At 36.4% G+C, this 25,159-nt stretch overlaps 1 protein-coding gene across 8 annotated transcripts in view; it reads right to left on the bottom strand.

Annotated features, from left to right (window-relative positions):
* Positions 1–25,159, bottom strand: part of LOC131071965 (CMP-sialic acid transporter 4) — a 51,155-nt gene that overhangs the window by 13,802 nt on the left and 12,194 nt on the right. For 7 of the 8 annotated variants that reach the window (XM_059221077.1, XM_059221087.1, XM_059221079.1 and 4 more), the window contains 2 exons: positions 12,884–12,959; positions 5,245–5,345 (listed from right to left, as the gene is read on the bottom strand). In XM_059221077.1, coding sequence (XP_059077060.1) covers positions 5,245–5,345; positions 12,884–12,959 — 177 coding nt within the window. Of the gene's footprint in view, positions 1–5,244; positions 5,346–12,883; positions 12,960–13,463; positions 13,515–25,159 lie in introns of all 8 variants that reach the window. The other variant, XM_059221084.1, reaches the window with a different exon arrangement.

Here is a 25,159-nt window from a genome sequence, read left to right as displayed (position 1 = left end):
TGCACTGGTGCTTCCAAATGTCGTTGTGAATGCAAAGCCACTAAGAAGAGAAATGATCTTAAATTGTAAAGCTGGGGCGACCAGAAGGATAAACTAGAATATAGTCAAAACACAAAACATCGATATTGCATAAATAAGGATTGGCTAAACCTAGCAAGCCTTCCTAGATGTATGAAAGCTAAAATGCAAAGGATAAAAGCTTGGAGAAAACAGCCCATAATCTATGGAATGAATAGAGAAGAGTTTAATATTTATAGAGATTACCTACCAAACTACATGCATGTTAGAATCCCAACAATAAGGTCCAAATAACCTAACAATTAAATACGCATATAGTAGAATGGGTTAAAGTTCCTATATCCAGATTGCACCCTACAAAGATTTGATCAAGAAAAGAATGAGCATATTTGTGCAGGCTCTAGGACCACAAGCTAAAGCTAGAGTCCATGTATAATAATGTTCTCATGCATATTCTATTTGCCACTATCAACAACTAGAAGAAAATATCAATTATTGAATGATAGATTCAATGCATCCTACAAAGACGCTGCCTTTTGTGGTGCTTGACTGGTTGCTGTAATTCTCAGGGGGAAAATTAGTTGATGTTTGTGTGTAAGAACTCAAAGGCTGATTCCATTTCAAGGTAGTCAATAACCCTTCCATCAGTGGTGTCAGGCCTACATGATAGTAGTCATCAGCATAAAAAGATAAAGCAGTACTGTTGACGTGTATTTTGTACACTATCAAACACAGAATAAAATACCTAAAGGTACCTTATCCTCTCTTGAATAAAGCCTCTGATTGCTGAAGATATCGCGGAAAAGGATCAATCAGGATGACTCCAAGGTTCTTTGTTGTAGGATCTCTACGTGTGGATAAGCTCTCTGTGGTATGATGTGATTTGTTGGAATCACAAGGGGACTTACATTTGATGATTGAACGTCTAATCTGCTTTGAATATTGCTGGAACACAGGATTTTCACTAGCTTAGATTTGAAAAAATGGAAAAAAGATGAGGGTGAGGAAATAATCTAATCCTAATACTAAGAATGTAAGAGCAATGAATGATCTTTGATGAAATTCTAACTAAGTCTTGTTTTGACATCACAGGACCATCTCCACAAGGCTAGTGCGATCTTCGAAGGAAAACTTTATGATGTTCAAATCATCACTGCAAGCATAGACACCATCAAGCTAATGCATATCAATGAAGAAGCGACAATTGAAGTTAAGCTTAAGCTAAATGATTCCAGTTGACTACACAAGGCAAGTCTGCAATCAACAAACTGCTAGTAGTATGGATATGCGAATTTCACCATCAATCAAGCACATTTCTTCCACTCATCTAATAACATGAAATCAAATATGAGAAGTATAGAGACCATGCAAATTGTCGAATCGACCCATAAATTTCACCATTTCTTCAATGAAGTTACAAGTCTTTTACAACAACATCTTGGCAACAATCTTTGCCTTCTCTCTCTACTCTACTCTAATTGCTATTCTAATCACCTTCTAACTACTCTCTATTCACTAACTCCCTTCTATTATTTCTATCTATCTGCTTCTATATGCCTTTACAAATGAAGAGTCGGGGCTTATATAGTGCCCATAATACAATTCGATGGCTTCGATCAATTTGAGATGAATGGCCAAGATTTTACAATGAAAAACCCTAATTAGGGTTTGTTACAACCATTACATAACATTTAATGCTTGACCAATGATAAAATTGTATTGCTTTGACACATGTCCTCTCTAAAAAATTCCACCAATGAATAGTCGGGGTAGGTACATCGAAGTATGTGTCACCTCCCATGAGTTAGGTACATTGAATCTGGACATGCTGAGGTGGACCACACTGACTGGAGAAGTGATGACTAGGATGCCACCTCGTCTGACACTTGTAACTTGGTAGATATTCAACTTGATGTTGTTGAGAAGCTAGCTTTAATTAATTCATCTGGAACTATCCGCTTCTTCAACGAACCCTTGTTCTAACTTCCTTTTCTTTGATGTGCAGGACAATTGATGTACCTTGCCTTGGAATACTGGATTGGAGAAGTTGCCCTTGATGACGTTAATGTTTGATCAAAGAAAGCCATCCTTGTCGATGCTAGACTGGAGGAGGTCGCCCTTGTCCTTGCTTGATCTTCTTGGAGGAGACCGTCCTTGATTTGGCTTGATTTTCCTTGAGGAGAGCCTTCCGACTTGTAGATCCTTCAGGCTTGGGAGTTGCCATCTTGATACCTACACAACATTTCACAATTAATAATATATCTTGAAGTCTAAAATTTAAACTTAAAAGGAAGATTCAAGATTTTAATTAGGAAACTTCATGATAAATCTTGAGTTATCATTTCCTAATTAACCATGTAATACTTAGATTTTCCAAAACAAATGTCTAAAAAATCAAACCTTGGACAAGGGTGTCAAGATGATTTCGCCATACCTCCTCTTGAGTTTTAAACTCTAAGAAATGATGCAAAAATAAGGTGAATTTTGGCTAGGCGAAATGTAGATTGAAGTCCTTCCTTTAGCAAAATGCGCCTCCTTTAGTCTTTACAAGCATCAACTCCACCACCTTTAGTCTTCAACACTTGAGGAAAATTTGCTCCAAATAGGCCAGCTTTCGCACTTCCTTCCTTGCTTCTCCAAATCGCACTTGAAACAATGAGTGAATGATTTGAATTAAAAAACACACCCCAAATATATAGAGCGCTCACCATTTCACCTCCCCATAGGCTGACTTGATGAAAATAGGCCAAAAAAATAAATAAAATTAAAAAAGGAAAAGGCCGACTTAATAAAATAATAAAAATGATACCTCAAGCGCTCCCTTTTTTAATTTTAACAATTTAAATTAATTTTAATACCTCTTAAGATGTTTATTTTGATTATTTCAAGGTACAAAATTAATTTATTAAATTGAAATGCCTTTAATTTAATGTGAATTTGATTTAATTTTTTAAATATTTCGAAGTTGGCAAATTTGGCATCTAATGCGATTTGGAGGATGTTAACGCCCAAGTAGAAAATAGTGAATGCCAATAACTTCGCTCTGGTCCCTTAGAGAGGGACAGGAGCGCCTTTTCACTTTTGTCCTCAATCCTTCATTTTTTAATTACCAACTCACGTTGTGGGGCTAGCAATGATCCCTTTCGTCCCTTCAGTGCATATTCAACTCGTTTTTGCAAGGCAAAATTGATGTTCTAGAGATTTTCGCCCTGGTCCTTCAGTGAGGGACAGGAGCGATTTTTGCATTTGAGCCTAGGATTGTCGATTCTTGGAGGCAATTCCTTGTTCACCATTTTTTGAAAGACATTTCTCATCTTGCACAAGCCTGTCTTGGCGTGATCTTGGAAGGAGATTTGTAGATTTTGTAAAAATTGCCCTGGTCCCTTGGAGAGGGACAGGAGCGCTTTTGCCAATTGTCATCAAAATTTGCAACTCTCGCATCTCAATTCCACCTCAAGGCATTTTAAACATCATTTCAAATTCGCGCCTTGGCTTAGATTTGTCCAAACTTGGCGAGAAGGACTGGATATTAGGTTTTTCGCCCTGGTCCCTTGGAGAGGGACAGGAGCTATTTTGCAAATCCAAGCTTATCCATCCTTTGTTAGCCTTCCAAATTATATTCAATGGATAAATTATGTTTTCCTTGGTCTCTTCAAATCAAAAAATTGTCTTGATCCTGCAAGAACAATGCAAATTTGAAATTCAAGCTCCGGTCCTTCAGTGAGGGACAGGAGCGAATTTTGTCTTCTAGGCCAAAATGCTTCACTTTTCACCATGAAATGTCTTGGCTAAGGAAGATATCATCATGTTACATGCCATGAATAAGAGTTCGAGTCCAAACAAGGTCTAAAAATGTGTATATGAATAAAATCGCTCTGGTCCTTCAGAGAGGGACAGGAGCGCTTTTACCTTTCTAGACAAAAACTCCATCATTTCATCGTCTTTAATCAAGTCTGGATGCTCTATCACGTTCATTTTGTCCTCCATCATGCCTTTGACGTCTCAATTTGTCCAAACAAGGTCAAGAATGACTCCACTAAGCCTTTTCGCTCTGGACCCTTGGTGAGGGACAGGAGCGATTCGCCTTGGACCCTCGGAGAGGGACAGTAGCGCTTTTCGCTCTGGATCCTCAGTGAAGGACAGGAGCGAAATTTGACTTTTTGAACTCTCTATCAGGATAATTTTTATGGAATATAACATTTAAGTATAAGTGATACTTTAAGTTATATTCCATATATACTTTCAGGATGTTTGAGAGTGGTTTCAGACCTCCAGGAGTTATATTGCAAAATCTAGTTTTTTGAGGTTTTTCAGTTTCCAGACTTAGTCAAATTTCAGGATCAGGACTTTCAGACTTAGCCAAAATTTCAGGATCAGGACATCACTCAAGCCGGACTTGCTTATCCATGTGATCCCCTGGGCGATACTCAAAATGCAAAGGCTAACTAACAAAACCCTAAAAGACAAAAAAAAAAAACCCTAAAAAGCAAAAAAAGCAAGGGTCCCCATTTGCAATGGGGCGATGTGTGAAATGGTCACAACAAGTACGTACGAATCTTGATGAAAGCTTATTTATATTATTGGGCAAACTGTGAAATTTTGAATGTTCATGCACAGATGTGGTTCTACGCCCATGGATTAGAGCTTTACATGGGAATGCCAGGATGTGAAAGAGAATGGAGATTAATTGAAAAATCCTCAGATCAGAAAAATGGTATTGAGATATCCTTGAGAACAACAATGTTTCCATTCATGGCAGATACGAAAAAATGTATCACCTATAAGGATGGCAACGATATTAGCCAAGTGACAAATAACCAGGGACATTGCTTTTCTATCAATTATCCAAAAAACAATGTGGGTTTCAATGACACCAGGGAAGCATCACAACATCACATGAATTTGGATATATCCTGGTTCCAAAAAAAGAAACAAGTAGAGAATGGATGCAGAATAGAGACGAATATTGCCCGGCAGATAACAGAAGACTGTAGGAACAAATCAGAAAGGAAACAATTCCTATGTAAAAATAATATAAACCATGAATTATAGTTATGAAAAATGCTATTGAAACGAATATGAAAAGCAGATATGCAAACTGCACAAATTATTAAAAGCTAAATGTTGAACTTAAAACAGAGGGCATTTTCAATTTCTGTATTCTATAGCCATTTCATTCTACAATTAAAATTTTGGAGCATAGAAAATCAAGAGAGAGGTCCTTACTTTCTCCTCAAAATAATGCGATACAATACTCCAGTACTAATAATGTTCAAGTTCTTCAAGATTTGATAACTTGGTGCATCCACATACATGAAGATATAGTACTGCAAAACATAAGTTTGTTACTTTTCTTGAGATCAAATCAGCATACAGAATTACAGACTGTTTATTAGCCAAGTAAAAGTATTAGAAATCCTATGAGAAACAATTAGAATTTGGAAATAGCATTGCCTAAAACTACACGGTTCATTATATATTCAGAATAGTAAAAATGCAGCTTCTAACAATAAATGCTATAGATGGCATTGCACAAATCTATTGACGAATAAATAGTCATGAAGACACATACACTCCTGGAAAGTAGCTAAAAATTTCAAGGGGAAACACTATCTAAGAAAATGGTGATAGCACTATAGTTAAAACTTAAAGACGTATACAAGTTGAAACATTGGCTTCTTATGGGACTCCTTTGTACAATGGTTAATTGAAGAGATCAAATAATTAGCTACAGTTTTAAGTTTTGACAAGGAACCACAACTTGAAATAACCTACAAAAGGTTCTCCCATAGCAGCAAAAATCATTCGGGGAAAAAATTGGCAAACCAAAAGTATAAGATTTTAAAAAATCATAAAAAAATTGTAGAAAAATAGACAAAAACTACCTTTTTTTAAAACTTAATTGCATTTCCTTAGCATAGAGATATAGAGAGCAAATAAAAAAGAGTTTAACAATTGTAGAAAAAAAGTTTTACTTTTTGTTTTTATATTCATATTGCTGATTACATAGGCATATATTCAGTTAACTTTTAAAAAGGCAATCACCAAATAGTTGTCTAAGTCTGCGATCAAACATTAGCTAAGGCTATGAAGTAACCGAGATCAAAATTTATCAGACATCAATCCAGCTACCGTTAGGAATTTAGTAGAAGTGGAAGCCATTTTGAAGTGATCCAAGACTTTCATCATGATTGAGGCAAGGAGTTTTTGAGGGGTAGTTCAATATTTGAGAAAGCTTATCAAATCATATTCCACAATTGCAATGCTTTATATTCCCTAATGGCAATTGGTGAGTCCTTTATATGGGGTAGAATTCAACAAAAGGCATTTGTTTGGTTGAAGTAAAAGATTAGCAAGCCACTGGTTTTGGCAATACCTAGCTTGCAACTACTATTTTAGGTGGAGACAAATATTAATGATTGTGTCGGAGGCTGTCTTATTACAAGCATGTAAGCTGAGCAGAAATTAAATATATCAATTATAAATTAAAAATCATATATCTATATATATTATATATGTCTTTGGACGTTTAGTGTTCGTTAGTGAGGCAGCCACCAAGGTTCAAACCCCACTGAGCCACTGAGCTCACAGGCCTTGTGCCTTCACTGGGCCACTGAGCTCATGGGTTTGAACAAGTGAAGTGTGCAGAATGATGGCCCTTAAGAGATCCTCCATAAGTGGTCTCTTTGGGCTCAAACCAGGCTAAAAACACTATTTTCCTCAATTAAAAAAAAATATATTATATATTATATTAAAAATTAAATATGTACATTGTAAATTTTAGATTATTTTTAATTAATAGTTTACTATATAACTATTAATATATATTAATAGTCTATAATAGTTTAAAATTTAAAACTACTTTATAGTATTAATTGTAAACTATAGGGGCTCACCCCTTGCCCATCAAAATGCCATTTATAATAGAGCATAATAGTTATAATTTTAAAGTTAGTGTATAATATTAATATACTTGTTCGCATCAAATTCCATGGGCTGGGTTGTGCAGTGAGCTAACGTCATATTGAAGCCACAATTTAGAGCAGATTTGCTAGCTGCGACACTATCTCATATGCCCCCCACAAATTAAGATGATTGAGGCCCTTTCAAATTTGGTTGATGACCACCATTGTTCCTCTCACCCCTCTACTTAGGGTTTTTCAAAGGTCAAAAAGAAAACTAAGGGACAAAATAACAAACTGTTTCCATGATGATTCTACACTGACTCTGATTCCATCTCGCAATCAGCCCTATTTCTGAGCGATTAGGTAATTTCACAAGATTTATAGAGTTTTGCGGTTTTCGCAATGATGTTTTCACTTTTTTTGGCCATTTTTGGGGGTTTTTAACTAATTTTAACATGATTTAAATGCAAAAAATCCTTGAAAATTGGGTCAACGATTTTATCATGAATAAGGATTTTTTGGGGGAATAAATCAGCAGGCTCCACGATTCATGATTAATCGGGTATAATCACAATTTTTTGCAGATTATTACTTCTTTGGGTTCTCCCAACCTTTACCTAATCTCACATGGGGGAGTGAATCAATATAAAACAATCTTAAAATTTAACAGCCAAAATAAAGCAATCACATAAGATCTAGCAATGAGGAAGCACAACCCACTGGAGTCTCCAATCCCCACTACTAAGCACCAACTTAGCAGGAGACACCAATCTCTTTTATTACAAAACACCAACCTCCAAATGAACAAAGCCTTTGCCTTCTTGAATATTGTTTCTTCAATGGATGATTACCATTTAAATCTCCTTCATTAAAATCTACTTGTAAATGATGCAACGTTCTTCACATATACACTCTTTTTCAAAAATCTGCTTGTATTGGAATGATATTACATTATTTTGCTTGCTTACCTTACCCTCACCTCATCTTCTTTTTATATTCCCCTTATGCCTCTTCATGAAGATGGGTGATCCTTCCAAGGAAGATGTCTTCTCCGAGAGGGGCAACTTCTCAAAGGGGTCGGACCCAATTAAAATAATAATAATTTTATTTATTTTGGACAGCTTGTCCCTCATTTGGGCACCAGACTAAATGGGGTTGGCCCATCCATCAAAGACAAATATTTATCTTTGAAACACAATAAATATTTTCTTTTTAGCTTAATCCTCGGCATTTATTCTCTACATGATCTTCCTTTGACATCAATAATAAATCGACTTGACATTAACACTTCGTTGACACCAATGACAATATTTTCAACACTTTCGAGTCTTCGACTGTATAATGATCAATTTATTGCACAATGATTAAAAACAGTGTGCTATATCCTATTTCCCACAATACCTAAGCTTTAGTATGTTGGATTTAACTTGGGTGTTGCACCATGGTCTCACAAAAGGCATTTTGTTTATTGCTGAGCCTTGTGCCAATCTTTGAATGGCTGGCCGTTTTGTTTTATGCTTGCACCAATCTTTGAATGGTCAATCCTTTTTTTGGCTTGCGCCAAACAGAAGGAGGTTCTGCAATTTATTTATGGATTCAAGTCATGTTAAATGCCATGTCTTACACTTCACTTCCTCTATATGCTGCGCTAGATATATCACGTGTCTGTTTAGTAATTTTGGTTTTTACAGACTTCATTATTCACTGCTGGCACCAGATAGGCTGAGCGGCTTTGCTTGAATATGATCTGAATATGTATATGCTTATTTCTTCATATATATGATGTTGTATTATCTACAGATCCAAACTTGGAGGACTGCACCATAATCAATATACCTTTCACTTTTGACATTTCATATCCCCTTTCCTAAATTAGTGCATGGACCTTGATATTCAGAAACAGGTCTTTTAAATGGTTGCAGCTTATATAGATGGTTGGCTAAGTCTTTTTTGCCCCTCAATGGCTATTGTATTTTGTATGCCTGCGCATCTATAAGCTGCTCCATCATTGTGCACCGTTTAAACTTTAAAGTGTGTTGCCTGGTTCATTTTTGGCGTGCACAATGATCCTGCTCTCTTTATTGCCCCATACTTATCAAGGAATTGTGTAACACATTGTTTTATCTCAAGAAATTGTGCAGTGACAATTGTTGGCATTCATCTGTTTTAATGATTATGATGCTATTCCCCTCTTATTTTCACCAGAGCTTCATTTGCCTTAGAACATTAGAAAATATTTGAAATAGTAAAGCTGGGCCCAGATGACTGTTCATCATCCTTTCGCCAATAGTGCAACACTTATTTCTCACATCTTTGCTTTCCTTATGAAGGAGCATTGTCTGTTGGATGTTGCGTGTAATCCAACAGTTCAAACAAATGGTGGCAGGCTCTGTCATTGCTGCCAATTCATTTGTGTCATACTAAATGCAATTTCAACATATATGTTGGTGCCATTTTACTCTCCAACTGTACAATCCTTTTGAATGTTGTGTACCTTTCCATAATGTATGTGCTATCTATCTTGTGATTGCATTGGTTATAACTTATCTAAGCAGTGACTCTGATTCAAGTATTGATGGCATCAATTGAATCCAAAAGCATCAAAATAAGACATAAGATTTTGGCCAATCAGAGACACAGTCTCTCGCCCTCTGTAATAAGATCTGAACTAGATCTCTATTCCAGACATCCTAATCAGTATAGGCTGATTTTAATCAAAAAGCTTTATTCTTTTGTGCAGTCATAGAGAAGACACAAATCACCATGATAAGTGTTGATTATAATTAGGGAATGGTGGATTCCAATTGCCTTGGGCAACATTGGAATCCGCCCAAGGGGGCCAGCCCCTTTCTCCAACGTGTAGGGCTGAGCCCTATACCTCACTCCACGCTACATAATGAAACCCCACACCTCGTACAAGGTAGCGTGCTAAACATAATAGGGCCAACCCTATCTAATACATTTCGGTTAAAGGAAAAACAATAAATTAAAGGTCAAGCCGACATAAATGGATTTGAGTATCAGCCGACATATATGGATATTGCATCATATAAATAAAGATACCTTTCAACTCAATAATACACATTCAATACATTGTTATGCGAAATATCTACATCTGCCTAATGCGAACTTGAAGGAGTAACATCACAGCAAATCATATCCAATGTCACAGCGAATTTCATCTGCTATACCAGCGAACTACATCTGTCATTAAAGGTGCGAAATTCATCCATGAGGAGAGCGAACTGAGGACTAAGGTTGCAGTCCAAAGTGCAGACTTCATACCTAGCGTTTGGACCTGATTTCTGTTGGAAGTGATAAAGGGGGCAGACTTGACAGTGCAGTCTTGTGGAGGATATTATTTGCCCTAAGTGGAATCACCTTCAAGTACTTAAGATAAGTGTTGTAATCTTCGTATGAATATAATCCATAATCAGATCTGAGGATCTTTTCTGGCTGGGTTTTTCCTCCATGGAGGTTTTCCTAGGGTAATCGTGTCTTGTTCTTATTTGTTCATTTCTATGCAATGCCTAAACCTAGAAAACTTTAAATCTTGCATCTAATCAATTTAGTTAGAAACTAAAATCTGTTTTCTGAGTTTATATTAATCTGAAAGTGCTAAAAGTTAACAATAAGTATAGCAAAAGCTAAGCAGTTGATCAATGCTAGTAGCAAGTTTACCTTGTTGATGTTGAGAGGCAAAGGAGAGAAAAAGGGATACAGTTGAAGGGACTAAATAGCATATATACTCATCAAAAACAGCAAGGCGTAGATAATTTGGTGAGTAATTTTTCTAAATTATTTGTAAAGCTTAAGAGGCTGCCCCCAAAGTGAGCTATTGAACATGAGATTCAGTTATTACTCAAGTATCATTTACCCATCTTGGGGCTCCATGGGAAAAGTATCATTAAAGCAATGGAATTCAAGGAGCAGCCCAATGGAGCAAGGAGTTATCAAACTAAGTACCTCTCCATGTGGATTGCCTATTGCTATAGTGGCAAAGAAAAATAGGATATGGCAGATGTGCCTATATTATGCGCCTGAATGAGATTACTATGAAGAACCAGTATCCACTGCCCCAAATTGATAATAAATTCGATCAATTGCAGCATGCCAAGTATTTTACAAGGCTGGAGCTTAAATCTGGATATAATCAAGCAAGGGTCAAGGATAAAAATGTGTAGAGGACAGTATTCAAGACACATCCAGGACTTCTTCAAATGGTTGTTTTCACCTTTTCGGATGTGCTACACACCAGTTACCTTCATGTGCTTTGTGAATGAGCTATTGAGACAATTAATTCACTCTTGTGTTATTGTAGAATTTAGATCTAGATGACATATTGGTTTTTGGCAAGAAACATGAAGTGCATTTATCCCATCTTGAAAAATGTTTGAGATTTTGAAGGAGAAGGACAATAAGATATTACTGAATGGTGAAAAGTGCGAGTATGCCAAAACCTTGTTGTGTACCGTGGTCATGTCGTGGGTGATGAAGTAATAAAGATAAATCCATCCATGGTTTAGATAAATGTCAATAAGCATACCACCATATGTGATACGCAGCTTTGTAGGTGCAGCCTGATACCTACATAAATTTGTAAAAGACTTCTCATACATTGCTGCCCAATTGCATTAAGTCATGGGTGAGGGACGAAAATTCTATTGAGGTAATAGACAACAACAAATATTTAACAAGCTGAAAAAAAAAAAGTTTAGTACGGCACCAGTCCTCACTTTACCCAATTTGCAAGCTCAAGGAATTCTTAGTGATTGTTTAGAATATTGCCATGACACTTGTAAAGGAAAAATCTAATCATCACTTGCTGTAGGGGAGCTCTTGTATTAATATGTTGCTGTTGAAGATTGTCCATCTTGCTGAAGTGACTTCAGTTGTTGCCGAGGTGCTAATGGGAGGCATATGATGTTGCTTAAGTGTGTGCATGATGCTGTCTAAGTATGCATCATTTGCCAAAGTCCATGTTGGCAAGATAAAAGGAATTTTTGCTTGTTGACTTGGAAAAGGCCATTTTGGGTCTTTGACAGTGAAAGGGCAGAAAAACACCATGCAATGAGGTTGTTTGTTGTTTGCATTGTACCTTTTATTTATATAAAGTAGTGGCTATAGATGCATGTTGGTCAGCCAAATAACTGTTGAAATTCTTTCTTGATGACCATTGGACTGAAGATGAACAACTTGATGGTTATGTGGACAGTTGAACAGTTGCAAATAGGCAACCATTCCTATTCCAAAGGCTTGTCTGTCTTCCTCGGGGTCAAGCAACCAAAGAGGGAATGAAAGGAGGACTTTGAGACATTCAAGAGGTTCAGTTGGCTTAAAAAGTGACTCTCACAGTGGATTTGAATAGGATCAGAGGGTGCTGAAAAGTTCTTGTGTTTGCACAAGCAGAGAAGAGGCGGGGGAGTGAAAATTACATTGTAATACTCAAAAGTCCATTGTAATGTCATTTTCTCCTTGTATTCAAACCTATTAGTGATGGAATACTGAAAGATGACTCTTCCGGGAGTTTTTCACCTGACTTGGGTTTTCTCCAGAAAAAAAAACGTGTCATGTTTAATTTCTTGTGTGTGTGCTCTATTGCCTACTGTTTCCTTCTTGTTATCAGAATTTCATACTACCGTATCTGTTATAAACCTTTAAGAGTAGTTTGCTAAGAGTTGTAGAAAAGTTAATCTGGCAATTAATAGTTGGTAAATCGTTAGGGTCAGGAATCCAATGATTTATGGATCAGTTACCATTTATACAATTAAATTACATGCCACTAGCCCTTAGTGCTTCACAAAAAGGGCTGCATTAAAATTAGAAACATAAAGGGGTTAGCATATGGACAAGTATGTAACATGCATAGAATAATTTAATGTTGATTTTACTTAGCCTGCAAAAGCAAAGTTGTAAGGAACTTGAAAACTTAGGGAGAAAATTTATATATACGAATATACCTGTAGTAAATTTTTTATAAGATATAATGCTGCCGGAATGGGATAGACTTTGATCTCTTCCAAAGTGGTGCTAAGCCTGGCAGATTAATGCAACCAAAAAACCATTGTCAGACAAAAATTGTTCATATATGTTAATCTAGAGTGCCACACATTAATGAAATAAAGTTGTCAAAAAGGAAAACCAAAAAAAAGGTTATAATGATCCTTAATGTTTATCGCCAGCAAAGAATTTATTCATTCCTTCTCTATGTAAATATTAAAAACACTCAATGGTTGGACTTGAATAGGTAGGAAAAAAATAACTAATCACTAAGGTTAAATAGGTGACAAGGTGTGGGGGTTCGGTGCAAACTCCTAAAAACTTGGATACATAGTGACATTTAAACTGAAGCATCAAACTTGGTAGATGAAAATTGAAACACAAAATCATCATGAAAGATGGTTAAACTAAAATTAAATATATCATATTTCACATTTTTCCTTCGTAGTTTTTAAATTTTTGGTTATATTAATAATGTGTATTTCTAATGGGGTGTGTGAAAGATTCAGGGTAGATGTCCCCAGGTGCGTTATGCCATACCAAGTGTGTCTGGGGTGCAGATTTGGCTGCATCTTGGGTGCACTCCAAGGTCTATAACAATCAGATCAGACAAATGTCAACAACTAAAATGTGGATTTTTAGAGTTCCATCTTGCAAAACTCTACTTCCGCTGTTAACATAAACTAAATGTTACTAACATTACTCAAAACTCATTACTACATGAAACCTGTTATATCTTTTGAGAAGCATGAGTTATGATGGATCAAGAGGTCATTCAAATTATGTGTATGAGTGATCTCATAAATGGAATATGATAGAAATTTCAAAAAATTACCAGCCCTCTGATGTAAAGGTTGCATAAATCACCTGCAAATCAATTAGTATTTTATAAATTAAATGTCACAATTTAACTCAATTAGTATTTTATAAATTGAATGTCACAATTTAACTCAACCATTGTGCAGGTACACCTATAACTCCAGCACCAGTTTGCGCAGGTACACCTATAACTCCCAGATCAGCTTCTATGTGGTAAATTTAACAAGTCAAAACTGTCGACCCACCCCCTGATAATGCATGTAGTTGAATCTCAGTCACAAAAAATTTAGTGTCATTTAGCTCCTCATGTAACCTAGAGGTGCCCAAGTAGGATGGATAACCTGCCATTCTACCTGTGCTTTCCAGTACCCGACAGAGTCAAAGATGTGCACACTTACATCTTTCTCCATTGACCATTGATGGTTTAAAGACAACACTTGCTGAATATATGTAATCAAAGATATGTGAACCATGTATACCTACAAATTTTGCTTAGCTTCGTTTTCAGAGTAAAATCAGCAAATTTGCCCCTTCAATGAATTAGCATCAAAAAATTGCTGTCTTTCTAATATCTTGTTTTTCCTAAATATATCTTGTGCCTACAACTAGAATGGTCAATTACAACACACGTGATAGTAGATATTATGGCACTGAGTAGCCAGACCACCAGAACTTTGTTACCTCAACAATCCTTAAAGATTAACATTTATAATTTTCCTATTTAGGATTTTATGATTCATTTACAAGGCACATACATTTTATCAATCTAAGGACTGGCTTTAATGACGACTCATATTTATTACTGGGTCTGTTAATTCATACTATGACTATGGCTACAGGGTTTGAGAGCTTCCTCAATATGTCTTCCAAAAAGTAAAATGTTATATCATTGGATTCATTTCCATTTTTGTATCATAGTCAACCTACCTTTATAATTTGACTCCTACTGACTCTATCATATTCATAATAATTCTTAATCAATGGCATGACATTCAATAGGACTTTGTGACTTGAACCATAAAAGATATCTGAGACCACTACACAGAAATTTCAAATTTTATTATGCAACTTAAACTTCAATTTTTAAAATTAATGTCAATCAATTCTTGGAATGGTCATACTCAGATCCCAATTGGATCTAGCTTGCACAACATTTATATATGTTAAGCTCATAATGTTTTCACTGTACATGAAATAGTAGTGCAAGACTTTTCTACAAAGTATTTTCCAAAAGTCTCTATTTTAAAGAAATACTCATTATGCTGTCACCACAAATCCAAACATCCCAAATCTTGTTGAAGTAATATCAAATATCAGCCACACTTCCACATAGGAGATTTCATTATGTGTCCTATTTCTCTATGCTTGCAACTCTGTTAATAGTGCCCCAGTCCTCACTATAAATACCACCTCGCCTATTCATACATTATTCCCACTTCCATTGACTTAGCATAAGGCAAATGCTCCTCAAGGAATTTACCTTAATGATTAATCCCTTCACCTCACAGTGTGCTGATTGCTCATATATTGACTGTTCCACTGCTAAATGTGAACATCAATGTCCTCACTGTGCTCATCTTCTATGCACACAGGCTGATTGCTTTCATTGTGGGCAAGTCCTTTAACCTCAATCTTCTAACTTCTAACAGCCAGCATGAAGATCTTTGCTTCACTCCATAAGAACAATACTCTCTATTTGTGGCAATGATTTTGGCAATAAAATATCTCCTTACATGTCTGGAATCCTGATCCATAAAATGTTGGAGATACTCCTAGCACTCATCTACAGATATCCTCTCTCTCAATTCTACAAACACCTTTAAAACAATGTATATCTGCCTCCAATAGATGTAGTTAACACTCAAATATGTTCACATTTCATGCCAACAGAAAAAAATGCACAAAACAAAGATAGTATCATTCAAGAAGAGTACACATTATAACTAAGGAAGCTTACTTATGATAAATTTGAACCAGAATAAGAGAAATAAACAGACAACTGAAACTCAAAACAAGAACACTAAAACAAGACTTTATCCTGGGAAACCCCTCCACCTGAGGGTGAAAAAACCAGCCCACAAAAATGAAGATTTTATTAACTTCGACCAATCAGATACAACACTTCAGTCTGAAGATTTACATCAATCATAAATCTCCTCTAAAATATACACTTTAGCTCTCACAGAGCATACCACAAAAATAAGCAGATTTGACTACAATATATATATAGATCTCTTCTCAAATACATACACAGCTGAAGAGAATATCTCTGCTCAGAACTATCAAATAATATAGAATATTCAGATAGGTCAAATAACTAATCACTGATTACAATCTGCACACAAAAGACTTTCATTCTCTGAGACAACATCACAATGACGACACTGAAGGAGGAGAAACTCATGCAAACTCTGCAAATATCATTGATTGAATAGAGTATGGAGAACGTAGATATCAAAATAACTTACGGCAGAAGTTCTAAGAAGAGAGCAGGAAGAACAGCGACTCACACTAAATGATATATCAACTCATGAGCAAATCTCACGAAGAGAAATACGGAAGACAAGAAAACGCCACAGCTCATCATCAGTTACACACGATAAAGTCTCCACCTCCCCAACTGACAGAACCTGACGGAAGACAAAACAAGGGCAACGAAGAGAAGAGATGGCACCGACAAACTACCATTGGTCAAAGCTTTCAAATATGAAATGCGAAGATAGCTGAAGCGCGAAGAGTGACAGCGGACAAGCATAAATAAAGTCGAAGCCAAAATCTCTCTTGAAGCTACTAATCTTCAACAACTTACCCTAGGGAATTTCCTTACCTATATAAAACAAGACATCAAATGCTACCCAAATTTTCCTTGCCTTTCTCCACAAAGTGCTCAGGCTGTGACACATTAAATTTCTTCTTCAAAACTACATGCAAAAACAATGTCTTGACATCCATCTACTCAACCTCAAGGCCATATTCAGTAGCAACAGATAACAACAATCTAAACAATATGTGCTTTGCAAAATGAGAGAATCTCACCAAAATCAATTCCCTTAACCTGGAAATAACCCTTAGCCACCAATTGTGCCTCGTAGTTTTTAGTTTTACAATTTGAAAACCCATTTGCATACTCCAAGTTTCCTTCCTTTAGGCAGCTAAACCAACTCCCAAGCCCCATTCTTCTTAAAGACCATCATTTCCTCATCCATGGATTTCTTCCAATTCTCTTTTGACTCAATCACCTCCTTCACAATTCTAGGATCATCATGCCTATCAGATAATGCAAAAAATACAATGAAATCAAGTGGGCTATACCTATTGGGTTTTGTAAATCCTCCTCTAGATCACCTCCCTCTACAATGCCCTCATGAACTTCTTGTTAATACTTGTGCAATTTCCTTGGTATTTGATACTGATTGTACATTTGTCTGCTCTACATCTTTTGGTTCCTCAATAGGAGAAGACCTGTTCTCTTTAAAGATCACATTACAAATATATAGTGTCTTCCATGTCTCTAGATTCCAAAGCCAGTGTTCTTTCACACCATCACCATAACCAATGAAGGCACATTTCTCACCTTTGAAGTCCAACATTGACCTCTTATGCTTCAAAATATGCCAGTATTTTAATTTATTATTATTATTTATTATTAAATCCCATTTCAAAAAGGGGACATTACATTTGTACCCACTGAAACCTCCTTCAGAATCATGTCAACAAGAGTTCATGTAGGAGATCAATTGGTTAGAGAGCAGGTGGTGTTAAATGCGTCAACCAAAACTTTCTGCTTTAATCCAACGCTACTAAGCATACATCTAGCCCTATCCATCAACGTCTTGCTCATTACTTCCACAACTCCATTTTGTTGAGAGGTATATGGAGTTGTCTTTTGCTTGGCAATTGCATTGTCCTTAACAAGATTTCTCAAACTCTACAAAAAAAATTCTCCTCAATTGTCTATACTTGACGCCTTGATCTGCTTCTCTTTTTTATTCTCTCTAAGAGCTTTGAATCTTTGAATTTCTTTTAGATCTTGGATTTCTATCTAATTAAAAACACCAATGGTTTTTTTTGGAAAAATCATCTATGATACAAGGATTTTACCAATTAAGGTACATTGATAGGTCCAAAAACATCATATGCACCAAATGCAAAATTCTGTCAAAATGACAGCTAGAGAAGAAATTTACTCAATTTTGCTTCCCACATATACAATGTTCATAAAAGTCAAAACCCAAAGAACAACCAACAAGTCCTTCAACCATTCCCTTAAATTTCAAGGCCTGTAGACATTTCTTATCAATGTAGCCCATTCTTACATGCCAGAATTTTGAGGTGTATCATTAGCAACAAATTTGAAGCATTTTCACTATTTTGGGAAGGTATCACTAAGATGATTTATACAATTTGAGTTCCAAAAATCTATAATGACGAAGGTATATATATCTTGACAGATGACTTCCTTGTCGTCAAGGAGTTGCTCAAGCAATACCTCAATTTTGTCTTCGAGAAGATATCTCCTAGATAATACATCCTTCATGACCTTTGGCAACTTGAGGAGTCACCTAGGCGACATCTTATAGTTTCTCTTGATGTCCCACGTGTTTGGTAGCACGAGATATCACCTTAGGCCACACCTTGAGGCCCCTATGCATCATTCTACAGTATGATTAATGAAATGTCGCATGGGCACACATTCCTCATGTCTTAGATCCCTCTTACTTCTAGAAGCCAGCTTTTGCATATGGACTCGTAATGATTCATAAACTCTTCAGTTAGAATTCAAGAATAAAACAAATTTATTCAGTTACTCAATACATGCTACAACAAATAAAGTTTGTCTTTAGACAAAGAAATATTTTGAGAAAAACAGAAATTAAACTTGAACAAACACAAATCTCAAATTTTATTCTAGAAACCCCCAATGTGGAGGAAAACCAACTTTTATTGTAGTGGTAATGACCTTGCTACCTTGTTTGTTATCTAGTAAAGACAATCACATCAAGTGGAATTTCACTTTTCTACTATCTAGTTCAACTTATGTCCTCTCATGAACGAACTCTCTATAATATTTCTCCTATCCTAGAATTCCACAACCATTATTAATTTATTTGAAATAGAATTGCATTTCCCTTTTATTGATTTTTGTACATAGGATTTATCCAAGATCCTAGAAGAATTCTTGCACATACAATGTAATGTCCCCTTCCTAACCAGTCGACAGGGTGAACCATTAGCCTAGTCAATCGAGTTCCTACAGGCTAATGGGTATGTCAATAAGGAACTCTGGAGGCACTCTACTTGGTTTTCGGTATAATTTTATATTTTATGTAGTCCAAGACTTTATTTTTAAATAACATAAGGTCTAAGTAAAAATCAAAATATTTCACTTATGTTATTTAAATATTATAAAGTTATGTCATTTGAGAGTCCCATCATCATAAGTTGTTTTTAAAAAGGGGACTCCTAGGGATGAGCACCCAACCCAAGATTTATAAGGTTTTATTAAATAAAAAATAAAAGAGACCTAAGGTGGCATCCAAGATGGGGAGTCATACGGGTTTAATATGTTAATAAAATAAAATGCCTAAAGGTGGCGTCCAAGATGGGAGTCATAAGGGTTTTAATATATCAGTAAAATAAAGTGTTTTATTCCTCTTTAGAGAGTGGGAGTTAGGGTTGGCAAGTGGATGCCCTATTTGATGCCAATTGAAGCTTAGATCAAATCATTCAGGTTATTCATGTTTGGAGCTTTCAGCTGCAGAGGCTTTCTTCTGGGTTAGTGTGAACAAAACCCCTCACAGATAATATCTTCTACACTGTTGAGAGATACAGTCTGGGAGATCTGAGATTATTATCCTAAAGGCAACACGTGGATTCAACAAAATAAACAATTCATTCAATAACAAAGCTATTGCAAATTTACAGAAGCTGATTGGTCAGGGTTTGAAGGGCTTGATCAGAAAAATTGGGGAGTTAGGGGTTGCAGACATCCTTCCGTCACTCTATTGGCAATTGGCACTCAAAATTGAAGGTGTGGCACCCAGATCTGAGAGTTTGAAGGCCTGATTTTTATTCCAGTAGTAGTTCCCAGTCCATTAAATTTTCTTAGTATGTTTGGCTTTGATATGTAAGGGTTTTTGATGAACTGGGTCGCTGTTGTATTGATGAAAAAACCATTATTTTGATCAGAATCTAAATCTGGAAAATTCTGCTCCTAAATTGCATGTTATTTCAGAATTTGTTATTGCTGTGAATTATTGTTCTTTCATGCTGATTCGTCAACAAACAAAAAAAAAAAAAAAAAAAAAAAAATTCCTTTTGCACCTTCTGTTTAGTCTGAAAGATCACACCAAAAAAAATAACATAGTATTTTTAATTAAAAGAACAACATGGCAGCATACTACAGTTGTATCAGAGCACAGTTTTCCTGTCATCCAGTGGGTTAATGAGCTTCTATGAGCATTAGTGACAAAGAAAGAAGATACCAGAAAAGACTAAAGAAACTGGAGGAAGATTTTTGGGAACAGTGGCATTCAGATCCAAAGGAACAACACTCAGAATCATTCTCGGTAATCATCACATTCAGGAACATGGGTGAAAGAGGTGAAATAGGTAACCAGGAACCAGATTGAACAGCACTCCTGGATGCTTTGTTTAGAAGTCAAGAGCAAACCAATCAGCGAATTGCACAATTGGTTGATGCAGTAGCTTAGATAGGGGTCAATAATCGAGGAAATAATGAGTAGAGAGATCAAGAGGATCAACGCAAGGCTTCTAATCCCATAGAGCAACTTTAGCTAGACATCTCGTGCCCGTTTTTCCACCCATAGTGGAACCTCCAGTAGGGAATGACCTTACACTGGTTGAATTACAAGAGGAGTTACAAGAGGAGCTTAGACAGGATTGGCTTGTTGCAGGACCTGATTTTCAGCATGATATATCCCTAAGGGATTATATGGATGTTAGGATGAGACATATGCCTAACAAAGGCAATAGGAAACAACATAGTACTTGCACAAGTTGGTTGGGAAACTTAGCTTACCATACTTTGATGGATCCAAAAAGTGGACACCTATTTCAATCTTAACCCTATGCCTAAAGAAAAGAGTCCATAAAATATGTTACCTTGCACTTAGACGGGATTGCTCATGAGTGGTGGCATCACAGTATGATCACATGCGTCATGCAGAGATCACACCCTATGCAATGTTCACTGAGAGGTTAATTGAGCGATTTGACAAGAAGGATCTAGAACTACATTTTAAGGAATTAGCGCAGCTGAATCAAAGGGACACAGTAGATTCATATGTTGCTAATTTTCAGCAATTATCTTTTTTGGTGACAAATATTTCAGAGACTTATTGTGCTTTTTATAGATGAGTTATTGGAGCCTCTGAAGGGATGGATCAAAGCATTTAATCCTCCAAATCTACAAGAAGCAATTAAAAAGGATAGAGCTATGGAGACTACCACTTCAAGGACCAAATTTCAATCCAAGGATTTCCTACAAAAGAAGGACAAGGACAAAAAGAATTTCAAAAAGGAATCACATTGGTCACGAAGTGATTCAAAAAGGTTGGACAGCGAACAATTGAATGATCTTAGGAGGAGAAAATTGTGTTTTTATTATAGGGGACTATGGTAAAAACAAAATAGTGGTTATGAGAGGTGGCACATAAAGCCAAAAGTGGATGTGCAACCCAACTACCCCATAACCTACTCAAGTAAAGACAGAAGAGTGGTTATGAGAGGTGGCAGAAAAAGCCAAAAGAGGTTGTGTAACTCAACTACCCAAGTGTGGGAGATAGTGACATATGTAGCTGATGTATTCTGCCACATATCTGTTGGTGATGGACACCAAACCCAGGAGCACAAACTGCAAACACACCTTCACAAACAAGAGAAGCGAAGCTCTTTCATCAATGAGAGATAGATGAATTGAGATTGAGCGATAAATAAAATGTACATATACCTTGCTTATAAAGGCAAAGAGAAGGCCAATAGAGATAACCAACATCCAACTACCCGCAACAATTATTAAATGCACTAACATTATTAATTACTATGGACCAAATAACTAATAACCCTTGCTCGATCCTCACCGACCTCACTGCATCCCCCTGCAAAAAACCTCGCTCCTCCCGCTCTTCCCATTTGAAAACTCCAACATGTACTATGTTGTTCTAGTATGTTACAATCATTTTTTACACCCTTAGAAAAACTTAACCTTTCATTCCTTCAAAAGACATTCTGAATATCGATCTTCTATCTTACTCCTATCTTTATATTTATTTAGCTAAAAATCTAATCTTCCACCAAATCAGCTTTACCTACAAAAAGCATCCTTATCAATTACCATGATGAGATGGAAGATAAGTCTAAATGACTAAATCACTAGTGTTCATCTACACTTTATTAGACTTAATTAGCTAAATAAAAGACTTTTGCTCTACCATCTCCAAGATATCTTAGACCATACTCCACCTACGCCCTTCAAATATCTGAGCACATGTTTTGTTGTTACTCAATGCTCCTTACTTGGCTTCACCATGAATTGACTCAAGGTATTCACTACAAAACGGATGTCTAGTCTAGAGTCAACCAAAAACATCAAGGAACCTATCAGTTTCCTGTACAACAGGGGATCAATCACCTCTGAATCTGAAGTTGCTACCTGTTGATGGGTGTTTTATGACCACACCAACACAGAATAAAAATGCCAAAGACACTTTATCCTCTCTTGAGCAAAATCACCTTTTATGCTAAGATTGCAAAAGTTCATAAAAGTGATTCCAAGGTTCCTATGCGAACTTGCAATTTTATGATGGATATAGCTCGTTTGGTATGATGTGTGTTGGTAATCCAAGGGTGACTTGTGCTTTTGTTGTTCTTTGATCATAATAAGGACTTGGAATGATGCACTCTCCAAGAATGTATGGTACAGAAGATATAACAATGAAGGTTCTCTTCTTTGGATTTTGGATCATGAAATTCAAAAAAATGGAAAAAAGGATTGGGTTAGGAATTCTACTATACTCCTAAGAATTCAAGAGACGGAGAATGATCGAGTGAAATCAAACCACACTTAGGTTCGCCAAAAGAAACAACTAGACAAAGTGGGTGCAATCTTCAAAGGTTGTGCTTATGATTTTCATACCTTGAATAATTACCATCAGAATGAACAATACTTATCTAAGGATAGAAGTTAAACATCCACAAAAACAAGCTTAGACTAACCTTACACAATGAAAAGAAATCATCTATTCATCAAAGGTATGAGAAAAAGGATTTCACCACTAATCAACACTATCAGATCTTTCATTCACTAAAGAACTTCGAAAGAAACAAATTCTATTCTATTTTTTTAAGGATAGGAAACCATGCAACTTCAAGACAACATAAATATTCACCAAAGAATCAATGAATCAATTATTATTATCTTAGTAATCTTTCAGCAACAATTTCATAATATCACTCCTTACAAATGAGGGGGGTAAATCCCTTTATATAAGCCTTCAAAAGGCAATGAGAGCAAACCCTAATTAGGGTTTCAAAGTAAATGACCACCTTTTATGCAAAAAGAACTAGAGTAAAGAACCAATAACTAGATGTCAACTAAGCATCAAACAACTCATCATCTAGAAGTAAGCATCCCTTATCTCTCTCTTTGTTGGTGAATTCAATGAACCTAGACATCACTATCTCGAGTTCATCTACAAAGACACTTGGAGAAGTCTCATGCTTGTACTCCATGGTTGGTGTATCCTTCTCACACTGACTGAGAGTCTTCTCCCATGCTAGCTTGAGTACCTGAATCCTGTTCATGAAACTGATGAATATGGATATGTCGTCCAGGTGACTCCTTGAGAAAGAACTCATGTTCCTTGACCTTGCTCTTCAAATTATCTGTAGTCATTTCCTTATCTCATTTCTTGCGCAAACAAATCCTTCGTCGAGGAGAGGATTTCCATCTGAGTTTCTTTGAGTATCCTCCTTAGCCGAGCCGATTCTTCATTTGATTTCTCAAAGGCTTCCTTTCCTAATATCACTGTGCAATACCATCTGGAGAAGTCATATGCTTCCTTTTCCCTAATCACCCCTACTTTCCACATACTTGGATTCGGGAATTCACCTTCTTGGAATGGATTGGACTCTCCTGTCGAAGATTCTGTCGTTCTTGAAATCTTTCACACTTGAACTTTCTAACCTTTGATTTTGGATTTCCAGAGAAAATTCTTCCTTCTACATTTGCACTTGAACTTTGATCTTTGAAGTGAACCTTGGGGTCTAGAACTAGATTGCCTTGAAACCTGAATGTTTGGATTTTGCATGTCCTCCTCGACATTTAGAACAAGAATTCTTCCTCCATGAACTTGCTGAGATTGGATTTCTTCTTGAACTTGTATGTCATAAATTGGATCTGCTCATCTTGGACCTCCATGCCTCTTGATGTCCTAATGTTACCTTTGGATTGGATAGATGAATCCCTAATGTTTTATCATTTTCTAACATTTGGGAGATGGGCGCATTTGGAGCTTGGAGAAGGAATTTCTCTGTACTAAGTCAAATTTTTGAGTTTCCATGCCTTGAGAATGCTTGGGCGCACATGGGATGGCATGGAGGATGTTTCCAACACTTAGTCACATTTTGAGTTTCCATACCTTCTGGAATGCTTGAGCACATAATAGGCTTGGAGGAAGCATTTTCAAACACTTAGCCAAATTTTCAATTTCTCTGACTTCATGAATACTTGGGTGCACTTGGAGGGGGAAGAAGGAATTTTCCCATAGTCATTTTTTTTCCATTTCCAAGACTTGGGCGCCTTTGGAGTGGCAATGAAGGATTTTTTTGATTTTGGGAAAATTCCTCCTCAGAGTGGATTTTCCACTCCTAGGCACACTTTTGCTAGGGAGAAGGATTTTTGTCCTTGCTGAAAATTTGTCCTCAAAGTGGATTTTCCACTCTTGGGCGCACTTTTGGGCTAGAGGATTTTTCCTTTTCGCCAAATTCCTCCTTCGATGAGAATTTCCACTCCTAAGCACGCTTTTGGGCTAGAGGAGGATTTTTCCTTTTCTTAAATTCCTCCTTCAATGCGAACTTCCACTTCTAAGTGCACTTTTAGGCTGGAGGAGGATTTTTCGTTTTCACCAAATTCCTCCTTCAATGAGAATTTCCACTCCTAACCTGGAGGAGGATTTTTCCTTTTGCACTCACTTTTTTACGCTCTGCATTTCATCTTTGTTCTACCAGACTTGAATCTAGATATCTGCTCCACTTACAGTCAACGTTCTCATGAAACTGTTAAAAATACAAAGTTTTGTCCAAACGCAAAATTAGGCCAATCAGGGCCCCACTGTGAAACTTTCTAAAAATAGAAAGTTCTCAAAAAACTCTCAAATTTTATTGGTAGGCCCTTT

Source organism: Cryptomeria japonica, chromosome 1 (genome assembly GCF_030272615.1).
Source record: "Cryptomeria japonica chromosome 1, Sugi_1.0, whole genome shotgun sequence".
NCBI classification, from domain to species: domain Eukaryota; kingdom Viridiplantae; phylum Streptophyta; class Pinopsida; order Cupressales; family Cupressaceae; genus Cryptomeria; species Cryptomeria japonica.
This window is presented reverse-complemented; position numbering and strand designations above follow the sequence as displayed.